Source organism: Delphinapterus leucas, chromosome 7 (genome assembly GCF_059928025.1).
Source record: "Delphinapterus leucas isolate spDelLeu-1000000601 "Yukka" chromosome 7, BTC_Dleu_Yukka2, whole genome shotgun sequence".
Taxonomy (NCBI): Eukaryota; Metazoa; Chordata; class Mammalia; order Artiodactyla; family Monodontidae; genus Delphinapterus; species Delphinapterus leucas.
Window position 1 is genome coordinate 9316071 of NC_143135.1, and position 16673 is coordinate 9332743.

The 16673-nt window shown below is 52.4% G+C and overlaps 1 protein-coding gene across 1 annotated transcript; it reads right to left on the reverse strand.

Annotated features, from left to right (window-relative positions):
* Window positions 1–3985: 3985 nt before the first annotated feature.
* SCGB1A1 (secretoglobin family 1A member 1) lies at window positions 3986–9054 on the reverse strand. The gene is made up of 3 exons (XM_089914222.1): window positions 9031–9054; window positions 6788–7048; window positions 3986–4114 (listed from the first exon to the last, which is right to left on the reverse strand). Exons 1-3 carry the CDS (start codon window positions 9052–9054, stop codon window positions 3986–3988), a joined length of 414 nt encoding a protein of 137 aa, XP_089770348.1.
* Between the last annotated feature and the right edge of the window lie 7619 nt (window positions 9055–16673).

The following is a 16673-nucleotide window of genomic DNA, read 5'->3' on the forward strand; positions in this document are numbered from 1 at the left end:
CACATCATCTACATAAAGTTGGTAAGGGCTGGTTTCACTTCCTCTTCCTGCCTTGTGAATCATTTATAGATTTTTCTGCCTGGCTAACATCAATCCACTCACATGTTGAGGATGTAAAACTGCAGCTTTCCTACTGATCCATCAATTTAGGCATTGACATAGCAAGGGCAAGTGTTTGGATTTTGCAGCGTGGTGGCAATGTTTGGTAATGACCGCTCCTCTTTAGCTTTTTTTTTTTTTTTTAACATCTTTATTGGAGTATAATTGCTTTACAATGTTGTGTTAGTTTCTGCTGTATAACAAAGTGAATCAGCTATATGCATACATATATCTTTAGCTTTCTTCAAGAGTAAACGTTCCGGGCTTCCCTGGTGGCACAGTGGTTAAGAATCTGCCTGCCAATGCAGGGGACACGGGTTCGAGCCCTGGTCCCGGAAGATCCCACATGCCGCGGAGCAACTAAGCCCGTGTGCCACAACTACTGAGCCTGCACTCTAGAGCCCGCGAGCCACAACTACTGAGCCTGCGTGCCCCAACTACTGAAGCCCGCGTGCCTAGAGCCCGTGCTCCGCAACAGGAGAAGACACCGCAATGAGAAGCCCACGCACCGCAACGAAGAGTAGCCCCTGCTCGCCGCAACTAGAGAAAGCCTGCGTACAGCAACGGAGACCCAGTGCAGCCAAAAATAAACAAATAAAAATAAATAAATAAATAAATTTTTTTTTAAAAAAAGGAGTAAATGTCCCTTTGGTGGCAGACTGCGGGAGTAATATACTTTTCAAAGATCAATTTCACCCAGATTCACGGTTTCATTGACAACGTGATCAAGAAAAAATGTGGTCTTTCCCCTGGGCTCCTCAGAGGTATGAATGCTAAAAAATGCTAAAAGTAATATAGTGCTAAAAATACATTTCTTGTTTTTAATCTTTTTTTTTTTGGCTTTACTGAGATGCATTTTACATTTTTTTCTTTACACAGTTTGTGCGTAATACTTCTCAAATGCAGGAAGCTTATATTCATACATTGGCCTCCTTGTGTTTTAGAGTTTGGCAGATTCATAGTGAAAAAGGCTGATTATATAATTATATATTTATATGATCCAGGGCTGGACACGCTTTTTCTCGTCCTCCTCCTTCTTCAAATGTACAAATCATTCTTAGCTTGAGGTCTGTTCAAAAATAAGCCATGGCTTGAGTGTGGCCTGCCAGCCATAGTTTGCAGAGTCGTGCTATAACGTAGGCCAGGAAAAAAAAAAAAAAAAGACAAAAAAGAACCCAGTGACATACCTTCATTTCTCTAATCTCCTCTTGCTTTCTGGCAACATGCGTCACACAGATACGTGCTCTTTCTGTGGCTGTGATCAGTTCATCTTGCCTGCTGCTCTTTTAAAACTAAATGTACATTTCTGTGCGCTGACAGCTCACATTCTTTGGATTGCCTACCTCTGCAGCTCCCTTGAGGTGGAGACTCCCTTTTATCCGCAGATACCTGTTGTATCTGCCCTAGGTAAATATTACCCAGTAGTGACTAGGTAATTAAAATTCTGAACCTTTATGACCCTGGATCCTTATCTGTTTGAACAACACTCATCTAGGTGGATGGCTCAGAGGAGCCCCCGGGGAGTCCGCAGTGAGGAAGTTGGGGAGGAGGGGGAGGCAGGAGGCGCCCCACCCTCTACCAAGAACCTTCTGGAATTGCCAATCCCCCTGACCTGCTCTGGAATTTTTACAGTCACAGGCCCTCTTTTGTGGCAGACAATGAGGGAGGGGTGCAATGGCTTTATGGTTTGTGTGTGTGTGTCTGCACAAGCATGCACACACCTGTGTGCTTGGGGCAGGGTGGGTGGACATTTCTCATCGGTATCACTTCAGTTATTAGCTCAGGAAATTCCTGCGTCTGGGATCCTACTCTCTGTAGGGCAGGGGTTGGGGCGTGGGCTCTGGAATCCGGGTTGTGTGAGGAATAAACAAGAAATTGCAAAAATGCCTGCCAGCGAGTAAGCGATCAATAAAAGAAATTGTTAGGTTACTAGAGACTTTAAAAATGGAGTGGATGGAGGTCAAAGTTCAGCTCCACCAGCGCCCCGTGGTCCTCTGTACCTCCGGGGCCATCGTTGTAGATTCCGCTGGACGCGCCCTTGGAATTGTTTGGGAATGGAATCATTACTAATTCCCAAAGTGCTGACACATCACTGGCAGCGTTCAGCGGGCGGCAACTCGGTGTGACTGCCCTTGCTTTTCCTCAGAATTCTGATGAAAAACCCCCTGAAAAATCAAATTAAAGCAATCAAAGATGATAAAAGATCCCTAGAAAGGAACTGTGCTTCATCACCTGTCCCGCGGAGTGAGCCGGACTGGGTGGAGCCGCAGGGCTCAGAAGCTCCAGGGCCGGACCAGCGCGTCCGCTCCTGGACACCTTGGTCGACACTGCCCCCCAGTGGCCTCGGCGGCACCGGCCGCTGAGGGCGGGGAAGGCGCGTCCCCTTGGGACCACGTTGCTTCTTGGAAAAATCCGGACGGAAGAGGTTTCTCTCTCTCTTCAGACCTCTCCTTGCGTGCTCTCTGCTTATGCCCTCTCCATTCCCGCTTCCCCTGTGCGCGTCCTCCACTTTCATTCAATTGCTGGGGATGGTGTGGCTTCGACAGGGACCGTTTGCCACAGGGACAGGGGATGTTTGGGGGATATTTATATCCACATGGGACCCATCTTTAGGACGAGTTCTAGCCTTTGCCCATTTCGCTCTAAGACGAATCCCCCCCGCCCCCACACCAGGAGGCATGTGGGATCTTAGTTCCCCCTAAGGGGATGGAACTAAGGGATGGGACCTGCACCCCCTTCATTGGAAGCGCAGAGTCTTAACCACTGGACCTCCAGGGAAGTCCCTAGGGGGAATTTTTACAGCAATCATCGATAGTTTTTGAGCAACTTATGCTGTGTGGCCTGTGTAAAGGCCCTGAGGTAGGAAGGGGCTTGGTTCTTAAAAATACTAAAGGCCAGAGGGGTGGACTGCAGAGATGGAGTGAGCAGTGGGAAGGAGGGTGGGAGATGAGGGCCAGTGATGAGCACGTTCTGCATTTGAAGTTTATAAGAAGAGTGCTAGGAAGCTTTGAAGGGCTTTACTTGGTTGGGGTGGGGGAAGTGGCCCAGGAAGGGGGTTTTCATTTGATAAAAACTACTTTGTCCTCAGTGTGGAGTGTGGACTGCAGGGGCGCTAGAGTGTGAGCTGGGAGCCAGTTAGGAGGCTCCCCTCCCCCGGGGTTGTGCGGGCGAGGAATGCGTAGTGTGGCCCAGGGTGGCTCTGTGGACATGGAGACAGTTCCCAGAGGTACTTTGGAGGTAACCTGCTTGGCTGGACGTGACAGTGCTGGAGAGGGGAGGGCCGGGGATGCCCCTTGGACTTCAGGCCTGAGCAACCGGGCGGCTAGGGATAGAATTTACAGAGATTGGAAAGAGATGGGGTGGGGTGGGGGGGAATCAGACTTCTGTTGGACAAGAGGAGTTTGAGATGTTGGGTAGATGGTAGGATATAAGGGGATGAGGTCTGGGCTGTTCTGGTGGCGGTGATAGAGACCTGGAGGTAAAGTTCTTTCTTTCCTTTTTTTTTTTGCGGTACGCGGGCCTCTCACTGTTGTGGCCTCTCCCGTTGCGGAGCACAGGCTCCGGACACGCAGGCTCAGCGGCCATGGCTCACGGGCCCAGCCGCTCCGCGGCATGTGGGATCTTCCCGGACCGGGGCACGAACTCGTGTACCCTGCATCAGCAGGCAGACTCTCAACCACTGCGCCACCAGGGAAGCCCTTTCTTTCCTTTTTTATTTTTATTTTCGCTGCACCACACAGCTTGCAGGATCTCAGTTCCCCAACAGGGGTTGAACCTGGGCCCTGTCAGTGAAAGCCCAGAACCCTAACCACTAGACCACCAGTGAACTCCCTTTAGAAGGTTCTGAATTTTCTCCTGGGGTCCAAGGGCAGGGCTCAGTGGGGCCTCAAGAAGGGCAGGGGCTCGGGAAGAAGCCCAGGCAGCCTCCCCTCTTCCCTCTTGCTTCGCCCTCTGCCTGCAATGCTCTGTCCGCCTCCCCCAATCTCGTTGAATTCCTCCCATCCCTGCTCAGACCCTGAGCCGGGGGGGGGGGGGGGGGGGGGCGGGACGGGACGGACTCCCGGGCTGGCCTGTCCGTGCTGCTCTTGGTCACATCACTCCCTGTATTTCTTTTATGCTTTAATCAGAGCTCTATCTATCTGTCTGTTTGTTTCCTGGTTGATTTGCAGGGCGCTGACCATCTTCCCCGCTAGCTTGCCAGCTCCTTGAGAGCAGAGGCCATTGTTTTCTTCACTCCGCTCTACTTGGGCCTCAGTGTGGTTCTGGCGCCGAGCAAGGGCTTCATGCATATTTGTTGGGTTATGAAATCTGCTCCCGGGTTCCTCAGAGCGCCCAGCACCACTATGAACACATGGAAAGTGCTGGTAAATACCCAGGGATTGATTTCACGCCTGAAGACTCCTTTGCCGCAAGAAAAAAAGGGGGTGGCGTGAAAGTTGGCTGGGAGGGGACTCAGGGAACGGCGGGAGGCGGGGGCAGGTCAGAGAGGGGCTTCGGGGTCTAACAGGAGCATCATCGCCGGTGGACGGCAGTAATTAGGTGCTGACCAGCCTCGTCCCGACCCACCCACCCCCCAGACTCCTCTTCTGGGCAGAGACTGACGTGAATGGACAGTTTGACACGTAGGCCTCGCAATTTCAGCCTGGAAATAGGATGTCCTAACGATGATGACTGATAAAGGATCTAGAAAATGCATGAGTAGAGGGTTTTTGCTTTAAAAAATAGTTTGACAAATAATTTCGTGTAGCAAATATGAAGTGAGCGAAACAGCCTGCCTTCTCTGAGGGTGCCCCTCAGAGTCTATTGCTCCTTGAAATCAGCCCCAAGGACCCTGGATTCCTAATCAAGGAATCGAGTCTGTTCCTCCCTCCAGTCTTTGTTTCCTAAGTTTCTTAGTAATTTGATCCTTCTGTAGGTGGAGGGCATCAGTCATGTGCTGGGTGTGATTTGCAGGACTGTCACAGGGCCACTCAGCCCCTCATAGCACCCTACTTCTCTGTCAAAATGCTTGAAACGTCCACCATTTATCTTTGGGAGACAGAACTCTCTGGAAAGCACCATCTTTGTCTGCAGGCATGTCTGGGTAGCATAATCACCTGAAATATTTTTTTCCACCCAAGAGTGGGATCCCAAAGGGTCTGGAAGAAACAGAACACTTAATTTCATTATTAAATGGTATTGGGGGGTCAGCCTCAGGTCAGCTGCCACCCTGTCTAACCTCCCCCTGCCTTCCCCCATAGGTCAAGTTTGAGCAAGGCCCTGGGAACGCTTCCAGGCCAGCTGTCTGCCCATGGAAGGGAGTATGTGCTAGAAGCTGGTCTGGCCACCTGTGGACCGGAAGTGAGACAGGGTCTGGGCCCCTTGGGGATGTGTTTCCATGGCCACTGCTTTTTTTTGCTCTAAACCTACCCCAGCAGCAGCACACCTTCTCACTCTAGCAGGTGAATAAAAAAGAGATGGGGACACAGAGATGTGGTGCTTGTACTTTATTGCAGGGAGCCAGGCAGGGCTGGTGGGGATGGAGTGAAGGAAACATCCGGGGAGTGGCAGGGGCCTCGGCAGGTGGAGATCTTAAGCTTCTAAATCCTAAGCACAGTGTGGGCTTTGGATTATTTTGTCCTGAAGCAAACAAACAAAAAACCCAATACAATAGTGAATGAATGTCAAGGTCAAAAACCCAATACAATAGTGAATGAACGTCAAGGTCAAAAACCCAATACAATAGTGAATGAACGTCAAGGTCAAAAACCCAATACAATAGTGAATGAACGTCAAAGTCAGACCCAGAAACTTTAATGTCACCTAAGAGGTTCGGTGTTTCTTTGAGGAGCTAAGCTTAGACTATTTCTCAGAAGCTTCTTTATTTTTATTTTCTTATTTTCTTAATTAATTTATTTATTTTTTAACTTTCTGGCCGCACGGCATGCAGGATCTTAATTCCCTGACCAGGGATCGAACCCACACCGCCTGCAGTGGAAACGCCGAGTCTTAACCACTGGGCCGCCAGGAAAGTCCCTCAGTAGCTTCTTTAAAAAAGGTAAGATAGGGCTTCCCTGGTGGCGCAGTGGTTGAGAGTCCACCTGCCGATGCAGGGGACACAGGTTCGTGCCCCAGTCCGGGAAGATCCCACATGCTGCGGAGCGGCTGGGCCCGTGAGCCATGGCCGCTGAGCCTGCGCGTCTGGAGCCTGCGCGTCCGGAGCCTGTGCTCTGCAACGGGAGAGGCCACAACAGTGAGAGGCCCCGCGTACGGCAAAAAAATAAATAAATTAAAAAAAAAAAAAAAAAAAAGGTAAGATGGGGCTTCCCTGGTGGCGCAGTGGTTGAGAATCTGCCTGCTAATGCAGGGGACACGGGTTCGAGCCCTGGTCTGGGAAGATCCCACATGCCGCGGAGCAACTAGGCCCGTGAGCCACAACTACTGAGCCTGCGCGTCTGGAGCCTGTGCTCCGCAACAAGAGAGGCCGCGATAGTGAGAGGCCCGCGCACCGCGATGAAGAGTGGTCCCCGCTTGCCACAACTAGAGAAAGCCCTCGCACAGAAACGAAGACCCAACACAGCCAAAAAAAAGGTAAGATGGCTGTGCCTGCTCCCTGGGGATATTTGCACTGTGACTCTCCTCTCTGGATTAGAAAAGGGTCCCCAAAGGGAGTTGACACTGCAGCTGAGGGATGTGGGAAATCCTCCACTGGGCAGTGGGAGTGGAGGGAGCCGTGTACCGTGAGCGTTATCATGCTGTCCTGGGCCTTTTGGGGGAGGGTGTCCACCAGTATCTTCAACTGGGCCCCTGCATTTTTCATGTCTTCCTCAGGGCTGAAGGGTTCAAGGGCAGCCTCATAGCTGGGAAGCATGCCCATGAAGAGGTTTTCAATGACATGTAGAAAGTTCAGGCAGACCTCTGTAGATGCTGGAGCACAGAAAAGAGAGAGTGTGTGTATCCAGGCCCTTGTCTACACTGGCCAGCTTCCTGCCTGGGCCTGGCCCAGATGCACACAGCTGGGCCTGTCAGCAAGACATAGCGGCCCTTTCGTCGACGGCCTTGAATGGGAGACCTGGTGGCGCTCCAAGCAGTCGGCTCTTTGACGCCATGTGGATGCCTTCTGGGTTGTGGCCAGCTTTTCGTGGCTTGCCTGAGCCTCCCTTATACTTCCTGGGTTGCGGCGGCAAGGTGCTACTGGCTCTTTCTGATAGAGTTCTAGGCAGGGCACTGAGAATAGAAGCTGCTGATCTGATTTGTTTGGTGTGCCGTGCGGGGGCCGGGAAGAGGCCGTCGAGGGTTTTGGCTCCCACTGGAAATATGCCTCTTACCGATGGTTAGTGATGGTCTGAGCCACAGGTGACAAAGTCAGGCTCTGGCAGGAGGAGGCACTTGTACCAGCCAAGCGTGAGCCCCAGAGCCTGGCCCAGAAGAGGAATCCACTGTGGGCGCCTGGCCTTGTGGGCTCATCCACACACAGACACATCTCTGCCTCTATTCCTGGCCCCGCCGTGTTCCCTTCACCAGAGTTCTCCCTACCCCGCCTCCGGTTGTGCTCCTTTTTAGGTCCCTGCCCCCAGGAACGTGGGGAGAGTCACCATCCCCTACTCCCTGCTTGCCCATCTTCCTACTGAGTCTCAAATCCCCGTCCTTGAATTTGCTGCCTGGTGTGCAAACTCCCCTGCCTGGGCTCCAGGGCCCCACTCAAAGTGGCCACTCCAAGTCAGACCCTCTCCAGAACTTAGATCCCTGCTTTGCAACTTACTATGTCACCAGCCAAGTTACTTTATCTTTCTTTAGCTCAGTTTTCTCATCTGTAAAATGGGGATAATGTCCCCACTTCATAGGGTTGTAAACGGGGTTCAGCACGGTGATGGGCACATTGTAAGTGCTAAATAAATGTTAGACCTTATTATTGGTATTATCATATGTGCACACACAGGAACATACCAACACATCCCGGCCCCACCTCCTAACGTATTTCAGTCCTGTCTTGTGAAACCACCCCCCTCTGTACCTGGCATTGAGATCTTCTAATTAACATACGTTTCAGTCCAAATGATGTTATTTCCCCTTTAAAATAGACATCTCTGCACCATAGTTGTTCCCACTGCCTGTTGGCCTTGGTTTTCTAACTAATTCCCCTGCCTCGCCAAGGTCATAAAACTTATCTCCATGGTTGTCAGGAAACTTTGAAAGTGAACTATCGGGAATTTGTTTAAAATTTTTTGTTGTAGAAGGAGTAGAAGAGGCTGATATAGAGTAAAAAACAGTTCAGTAACCCAGCTCCCAAGAGATCAGGGGGTTTCCGGGGAGGTGTGATTCACCCCACCCCCATTCTTCTTAGTGACAGCTGCAACTCTTCAGAGACTCCTAACCCTTTTTTTGCAGAGGACAGAAAATGTTTAGAAATCTCCGTTCTGAGTTGGCAGTTTCCCAAAGGGAAGAGCCCTTTCAAGAATATTCCTCTCTGTGCAGAATGGGGGACCTTGCCCTGGGTTGGGTTTTTTTGGAACCCATGAGGCTCCTTCCAGCCCTTTTGGCTGCCAGAGTGGTGTGTTGACCCCAAATCTGGAGGCAGCACCCAGGTCTCTTGGCATCTCGGGGTCTGTCCAGCCCTGGGCTTTGAGAAGCTTGTTTGTTACTCTTATTCTGCCGGTCATTGCATCTAGGTGGGATATTCTCCATCCCTTCCTCCAGTCTGTTCCATTCCCTGCACTTCTGAAGTTGTTGGATATGGAAGATGGGGTCCTTTTCAGGTTTCCCCACAGCCTCGGGGCTCTCCCCAAGTTCCCAAGATGAGATTGCTCGCTAGACCCAGCTTCCTGGCTGGGAGTCAGCTTTCCCAGCCTCTCCCGGCAGCTAAACAGAGGGCATGGACAGCCGTCCCCTCTCCCGAGCAGCACTGGGAGAGTTCTTGAGCTCGGCTTGGGGCAGAGGGCTCTGGACACTCACCAGGGCTGCCAGGGCAAGCTTCATGGTGGGAGGGAGGCTGGTGAGGGAGGCTCTGTCCCTGTCTCTGGATCTGGTGGTCTTGTGGGAGATATGCCCATCCGGGTATTTTCTTATATGCTCCTGGAGCGGGGAGGGCAGGGCGAGGGCTCCACTTATGGGACCACACTGTTTACATGGGCATCAGCTCAGTGGAAAAAATAAACATTCTTCTTTCTCAACCCGGTTTCTGTCCCCATGGAAACTGAGCTCACACAATAGGCCACTTGGGAGGGGGGAACCCAGGGTCTGGTGTGGAGGCAGCAAGGGTTCCCAAGTCAGAGGGTCTGGAGAGCTGGCCGCCTGTGCCACTCTCTCTGAACCTGAGCACTGGGCAGTCCAGATCGACAGACAGAAGCAATTGTAGAGCCCACCTGGGCCCATCACCCTGGGAGAAACTGAGGCTTAAGGCCCCATAGCAGTGGCAGCAACAGGACTAGGACTCGGGACTTCTGATACTTCAATGGGCTCCTCTCCAAGGAAATGGCTGGACCTTAAGCTTCCAGGGTCCCACGGTCCAGAGCATCTCGTGGTCAGACTTGGGGGAGACCCTGGACTGAAGCATGTTGACAGGTGAAGGAGTTCTCCAGAAGGTCCCTGAAACCCAAGCCCCAGGTCAGGCTGGAGGACGCACTGCACCAGCTGTGTCTGGAGTCCTGCCTTCCTGACGGCAAATCTACGGGCACTTTGGGCCTTATTGCACTTAACCTCTTAATGGCCTTTGACCCTCTTGCCGTTTCCTTCTTGAACCGTTCTCTCGCCTGTGCTCCCACGACTCAGTCCTTTGCTGTTTTCCTCCCTGACCGACCTTCTTGTTCTATAGACGTTGATTCTTCACTGATCGAGCTTACGTATTGGTGGTTCCAGGCTGTGGCCGTGGCCCCTTCTGGCCTCCTGACGCTACGTCAGAGGCTGCCTGCTTCTCTCTCCAGCGTCCATGCCTTAGAACACAGGCCTGCCCGGGTCAAAGTCACCTCCTAAACGGCCTTCTGCCTCCTAACTCGTCCTCCTTGGCCATCCTGGGAAAGGCCACCAGAAGGATCTTTCTAAGCCTGCTGATCACATCCTCCTCCTTCTTGAAACCCTTTTAAAGCTTCCTTGGGCGGATGGGATAAAATTCAAGTGTGATTTATTACAAGGCCCTTGTCCACTGGCCTTTGCTTACCCTTTGAGCCTTATTCCTCTGCTCCCCTGAGTGGGGATTTAACCCTTAGTACTTTTTTTTTTTTTTTTTTGCGGTACGCGGGCCTCTCACTGCTGTGGCCTCTCCCCTTGAGGAGCACAGGCTCCGGACGCGCAGGCTCAGCGGCCACGGCTCACGGGCCCAGCCGCCCCGCGGCATGTGGGATCTTCCCGGACCGGGGCACGAACCCGTGTCCCCTGCATCGGCAGGCGAACTCTCAACCACTGCGCCACCAGGGAAGCCCTAACCCTTAGTATTTGCCCATTTGCGAACATGCCTCGTTTTTCTTCATGCCTTTTTACCTTTGTACAAGCTGTGCCTCGTGTCTGGAACACACATCTGCCTTGTCTCCTCCAAATCCTATCTGTACTTCAAGATTCAATCAAATGTTCATTCATTCATTCATTCAATAAGTGCTGACCACCTGCTAGGAGTTTCAGGCACTGTGCTAGGAGTTAGGCGTTGGCTTAGACATGGAGCAGCCCTGCTCTGGAGCCCCTTCAAGATGAAATTGCCGCTGGGCTTCGAGGAGTGAGGTCAGCAGAGAGCAGCCAGTGACCAGTGCCGGGGGTCTGCCCAGTCCCTGGGGGTCTGCCGCAGCTGCAGGGAGCTACTTGCTCAAGGTCACACCCTCCCCGGGACAGCTCTAGCAGGTGGTCCTTTTACTCCAGAGCGCTGTGCCTGGCTGGCCAAGTCTTTGTCGGGCCTGCGTGGCCTGCAGGCCGGTTTTCCCCTCTGCCCAGCCCAGGTTCTGCCCATTTCCCTTCACAGTTATTGATCCCTAGTAATGATCTTGTCCCCCAGACTCCAACTCAGTATCTACTGTCAGGGTCGCATCAACACACAACAGGGATGCGGGAATGAACCAGGCGGGCCCAGGCCCCTGTTGCCGTGGAACTTCACTCTGGTGGGGAGACAGCAAGCGGCCGGTGAAACAAATGAAGCACTCGCAGGTGTGCCAAGCGCTACGGGAGAACGAAGCGGGGACCCTATGGTGGAAAAGGAGAGTGAGACTAAGTGGGGGGTTGGGGCGGTCCTCTCTGAGCAGGTGACTCGGTGCTGAGATCTACAGGGGAGGGGCCTGCGCAGAGGGGGTGCCCAGCACTGAGGGCCCTCAGGTGGGAAGGACCTGGGCTTGTCCGGAGCACTGAGGGGCATTGTGCCTGGATTGGGGAGTGGGGACCAGATCCCGAAGGGCCTCCAATTAAGGTCTTTATGCTCTGGAAGGGGGTTTCCTTTTTCATTGCTTTAAAAAAATTGTGTTACAATGCACATAACGTAAAATTTACTGTCTGAGCCGTTTTTAAGTGTCCTGCTCAGTGGTATTAAATACTTTCACATTGATGGGCACCCATCACCACCATCCACCCCCATAACTCTTTTCATCTTGTAAAACTGAAACTCTATACCTGCTAAACACCAACTCCGCACCCCGCTTCCTTCAGCCCCTGGCAACCACCGTTCTACTGTCCATCTCCATGATTCTGACAAGTCTAAGAACCTTATAAAAGTGGAATCGTGCCGTAATTGTCCCTTTGTGACTGGCTCATTTCGCTCAGCATAATGTCCTCAAGGTTCATCCATGTAGCATATTGCAGGATTCTTTCCTCTTTAAGGCAGAGTAAGATTCCATTTTACGTCTAGATCACATTCTTCTTATCCATTCATCCGTTGACGGACACTACAGTCGTGTCTGCGTTTTCGCTATCGTGAATGCTGCTGCTGTGAACAGGGGTGTACAGCCTGGAAGGTGTTGATAGGGAGTGATGGGGTCTGATTTCCCTTTTGATGAGATGTCTCTGACTACTGCTCTGAGGGGAAAGGATGGGGTGGGGTGGGAGTGACTGAGCGGCTCAGCAGAAGGGATAGTGGGTTTGGACCAGCTGATGGCAGTGGGGTGAGGATGTGAGAGACCCAGGGACAGGCTTGACGTTGGATAGAATAAGACGGGCTGGGGAGGGAAGCATCAGGCTGGGGCAGCCAGGGGCCTGGGGTGCTATTTCCTGACCTAGAAAAGACTCGGGGGCTTCCCTGGTGGTGCAGTGGTTGAGAGTCCGCCTGCCGATGCAGGGGACGCGGGTTCGTGCCCCGGTCCGGGAAGATCCCACATGCCGCGGAGCGGCTGGGCCTGTGGGCCATGGCCGCTGAGCCTGCGCGTCCGGAGCCTGTGCTCCTCAAGGGGAGAGGCCACAGCAGTGAGAGCCCTCGTACGCAAAAAAAAAAAAGAAAAGACTCGGGAGGAATAGGATGGGGGTGGGATCAGAGCGAAGCGTTCTTCAACCTGCGGTGCCCGTCAGCCATCGCTCTCGCTGTCAGCCTCTACGGCCCTCTGTTTCGTGCTTTAACTTTGCAATTCTTTAATTGTTCTAACCTCTTACATAATGTTTGCTAAAAAGGAATCTGTGTGGCATTAATCGATGAATGTGAGAGTTGGATGCTCAGAGCCGCCTTAACACGGTTAAAAGCACAGGTTCTGAAGTTGCCATCGTGTGGACTCATGGAGTAAATTACTGTGTAGCTGAAAGATCAGGAGAGGAAGGTCTTCTGAACTGATCATGAAACGATCTCCGAGGCAGGCTGCAAAGGGGGAAAACAAACAAACAAACAGACAGACAAACAGGGGACTTCCCTGGTGGCTCAGTGGTTAAGAATCCGCCTGCCAGTGCAGGGGATACAAGTTGAAGTCCTGGTCCGAGAAGATCGCAGCTAAGCCCGTGTGCCACAACTACTGAGCCCGCGTGCCACAGCTACTGACGTCCGTGCACCTAGAGCCCGTGCTCCACAACAAGAGAAGCCACCACAATGAGAAGCCCACGCACCGCAACAAAGAGTAGCCCCTGCTCGCCACAACTAGAGAAAGCCCGCGCACAGCAACGAAGATCCAATGCAGCCAAAAATAAATAAAATAAGATAAAAGAAAGAAAGAAACGAAAAAAAAAAGAAAATGCATGGTATTAAAAAATTTTTTTTTGAGTTTCCTTTTTCAAATGCACACACGTGACTCCGGGGGATGCAGAGGATCTTGGGTAAACTACGCTGCTTTCACGCTGGGCCTGGGCCCCCAGGATGAGGGTTTCCTTTGTTCCTTCTACACTGCTGTGTCCGTCACATACACCTGTGAGCTTAGCTGATTCCCACGTTCCTGACCTGACCCCAGGGCAGGGCTTGATAGGCAAGGTTACATGAACAAAGAGTAGTTCTGAGGTCCCCCGGTAGGTAAGCCACGTAAAGAGGCTTAGTTCCCTCTTACCCTCATCCTGAGTCATAGAACTAGGGTGTCTCCATGAAGCCTCCCCCAAACTGGCTGTCAGACAGGGAGGGCCTTCTGGGCACATGGCCTGTCTCCTTAGTGACACCACCCAGGGGCTGTGCAGAGAAGGGCCCTATGAGTGTCATCAAGACAGTTCATCAGGTCAAAAACCTTCAGCCTTCATGAAGAACCTTGGGCTAATCCCCCCAGAGCGGTCTGTGTGCTGTTCTCCAGGGCTGTGTCGTGCGGAATCGTGAATGTACTGTTCCTGCTTCTGTTCCTCTCTCTGGATATTCCATTCCTGGTTCCAAGTGTCCCAAGACGGGCTCTTCCATCCTGGCCCTTGGTGGGATGGTGGGGAGGGGCATTTCTCTCCCCCGCCCGGGAGTCTGCAGAGCAGCTGCTTCTCTGCCTTGTCCTGTGGGCAGTTAGGCAAAAAGGGTCAGTCAAGGCTCAGAGCCCAGAGCTTCTTAGACCCTAACAACTGCTCCTCAAACCTTAAACACCCCCGCGCTGCGAATTCCAGGCCAGCACCTGCAGCCCACCGTAGCACATGGTGAGAGCCGGGAGCCACTGATTCTGGCCGCATGTGGGCAGTCACCTGGTCACTGTGCAAAGACAAACTGTCTGCAGGAAGATAAGACTCTTGGTTATTAGCACCATGGGTGTGGCACTGAGTTGGCACAGTTCCTGCTGGGTCCTCCTAGCAAAAAACTGTACCCTGTGTTTCCTGGGCCTGGCTCTGGAGCTTCAGGGAGAGGGCCTGGCCACAGCTAGGGCAGTGGCCAAGGAGCCTGTCCTGGGCGCAACCTTCCCCAGGCTCCAGCTCGGAGGGTGAGAGCACCTTGTGCCTGGCTCCAGCATCCGCTGGGGCCCGAGGGTGGGAGGGACCCAGGGGATCTAGAAGCCCTGCTTGGGGATCTGGATTTTAAGGTGTGCCTATCCCTCTCGCCTGCATGCGGCGTGTGTGTGTGTGTGTGCACGTGGCTGCCAGCTTGATGAGCTCTGTTCAATGCCCCCTGGGGAGCCTGCCCAGGTCCCCACTTAGAGGGCCGGTAGGGATGGTGGTGGGAAAGCCTGGGCCAGAGGCAGCCCAGGGAAGGTATTGACTGAGACCTGCTGTTGGCCCCTGGGCTTGGTGTCGACTCTGAGCCAGAGGCTGGGGTGCAGCCTGGGCTGGCATCTGGCCTATTGCAAGTCCCAGCCTGGCCCAGAAAACAGGTTGGAGGCTGTGGGAGGGCCATGCTGATCCTATCCATCTGGCTGGGCCAGCAGACTGGGGCTGGTCAGGCCATAGGCTCGCGGGGTCAGCTCATGGGGCAAGCTGTAGAGTGTTCAGCCTCCTCCCTCCCCCCTCGGCTTCTGGCTCCATGCCCGTTCAGGAAACGGCCCCTGAGCAGAGCAGAATTTCCCTTGTGGGTTTGCTTCATTCTTTTCTGCCTCAGTGGCTCCTGGGGATGGCCCCTGCTTTGACCCAGCCCTACCAGGAGGGGTCTGGCAACTTCTGGACACTTCAGCCAGAATGAGCAAAACTCCACTGGCCGTGATGCCTGGGGCCTGTGAGCTTTCAGAAGACCTAAAAATTTGTCATGTATCTGTTGGATTCCAAGTATAAAAAGAAAATCAAAATTGTAATTAATGAATATTTATCTAGGTAACATTATTTCCACTAGTTTACTGGGACTCTGTTCAACTATGATATAGTTATATGTGGACGCAGTAAAGTTTAAGTTGTATGAACCCAATGCATAATCTATTCTTAGGGTCAGAATTATTAAATTTATACAAGCCTCTTTCAACAGTTTATGGCCCAAATTATATTTATTGTGGGAAGCGTATGTATTTGAATGTGTTTGATATGATATGGGATAGAAACATCAAAACTCATAGGCCCTCACAATATCTCCAGCTGTGGCCATAGCAGAACACAGCCACCATCCAAACAGGCAGGGAGGGACCAGAGAGAAGAAATACCCCAGCTTCTCTCTTGTCCTGTCCTCTGATCTATAGCCAGAGCCTTCCATTGGCCTAACCAAGTGGCATCAGCCAGCAAGGAAGCCCCGGTTTTGTGGCCCTTAGAGGTCAGCTTCCAGGGACACGGAGTAGATCATGAAAAGGTGGAGAATGAATGGGGGGAGGGGGTGAGTGTCAAATATAAGAAAACCAGCCTTGGGACTTCTCTGGGGGACCAGTGGTTAAGAATCCATGCTTCCAATGCGGGGGGCTTAGGTTCGACCCCTGGTCAGGTAACTAAGATCCTGCATGCCATGCGGCGTGGCAAAAAAAAAAGAAAAAAGAAAGAAAGAAAAACCAGCCCATAATAGTATCATTCTACATACGCAGCTCTGGATCTCTCTTTTCCCACTTAATATATGTCTTGGATGTCTTTCTAAACCTTGGCACTTGCAGATTTTGATTTTTTTCATACTGCAGAGTACGCATTTGCAGGATGTAATAAAATTTAAGTTACCAGTACCTTTCTGATGGACACTTGTATTGTTTCCAGTTTTTCTGCCATTATAAACCACTCGGCAACTACATACCTCTTTCTGCCCAACGCCTGGATAAGATGTGCTTCTCTCCCCACCGGTATTGACGTTCTCTGTGGAGGGGTTGTTGTTGGTGAATGACAGGGCTGGGGAGGTGGGAGTGGGAGGGCGTCGGGGTGGGTGAGAAATGGGGGATCTGATTTGTGCAGGGATCTTGATCACCTTCCCAGGGGCAAGTTGTCCCTCAACCCGCAGAAGAGGGCAGTAGCCAACCGAGATGCTCATGTGGGCTGCCGAGCGGCATCCTGTGAGCGCGTTACCCATCCATCAGTTGGGGGTTGTACCCAGGTATAAAGTGACCTGGCTTTTGCTGTTTCTGGAGTTTCAGGGAGGGGTGGGCTGCGGCAGGTTTCAACCCGCTGAGGATCTGAGCCTTTTCTTGGCTCCCCAGCCAGGCAGGCTCCTGGAGCTGAAACCTGGGGGCTGGGAGCTGGGGATGGGCCTTCCTGAGACCGGGGGCCTGGCAGCACCAGCAGGTTCTTGGCTCTGGGGGAAGCTCCCTCCAAGGGTGGGGACAATAAAGGTGATGGAAGGCCCTGTTCTGCAGGGTGGAAACTGGTTTCCCCTCCGTTTTACTGGCAGCTCTGGGGATTTGGGTAGCAGATTTGCGTTGACAGCATGTGAC

Bases quoted from the DNA above. Each gene is read 5' to 3' on its own strand.
- SCGB1A1 (XM_089914222.1), bottom strand. From the start codon at position 9,054: ATGAAGCTTGCCCTGGCAGCCCTG. The intron at 7,049-9,030 runs GTGAGTGTCCAG...TGGCCAGTGTAG, and splicing joins AGCTTGCCCTGGCAGCCCTG to ACAAGGGCCTGGATACACAC. The intron at 4,115-6,787 runs GTGGAGGATTTC...CCCCCGGCTCAG, and splicing joins CCCTCCACTCCCACTGCCCA to GGTCTGAGCAGGGATGGGAG.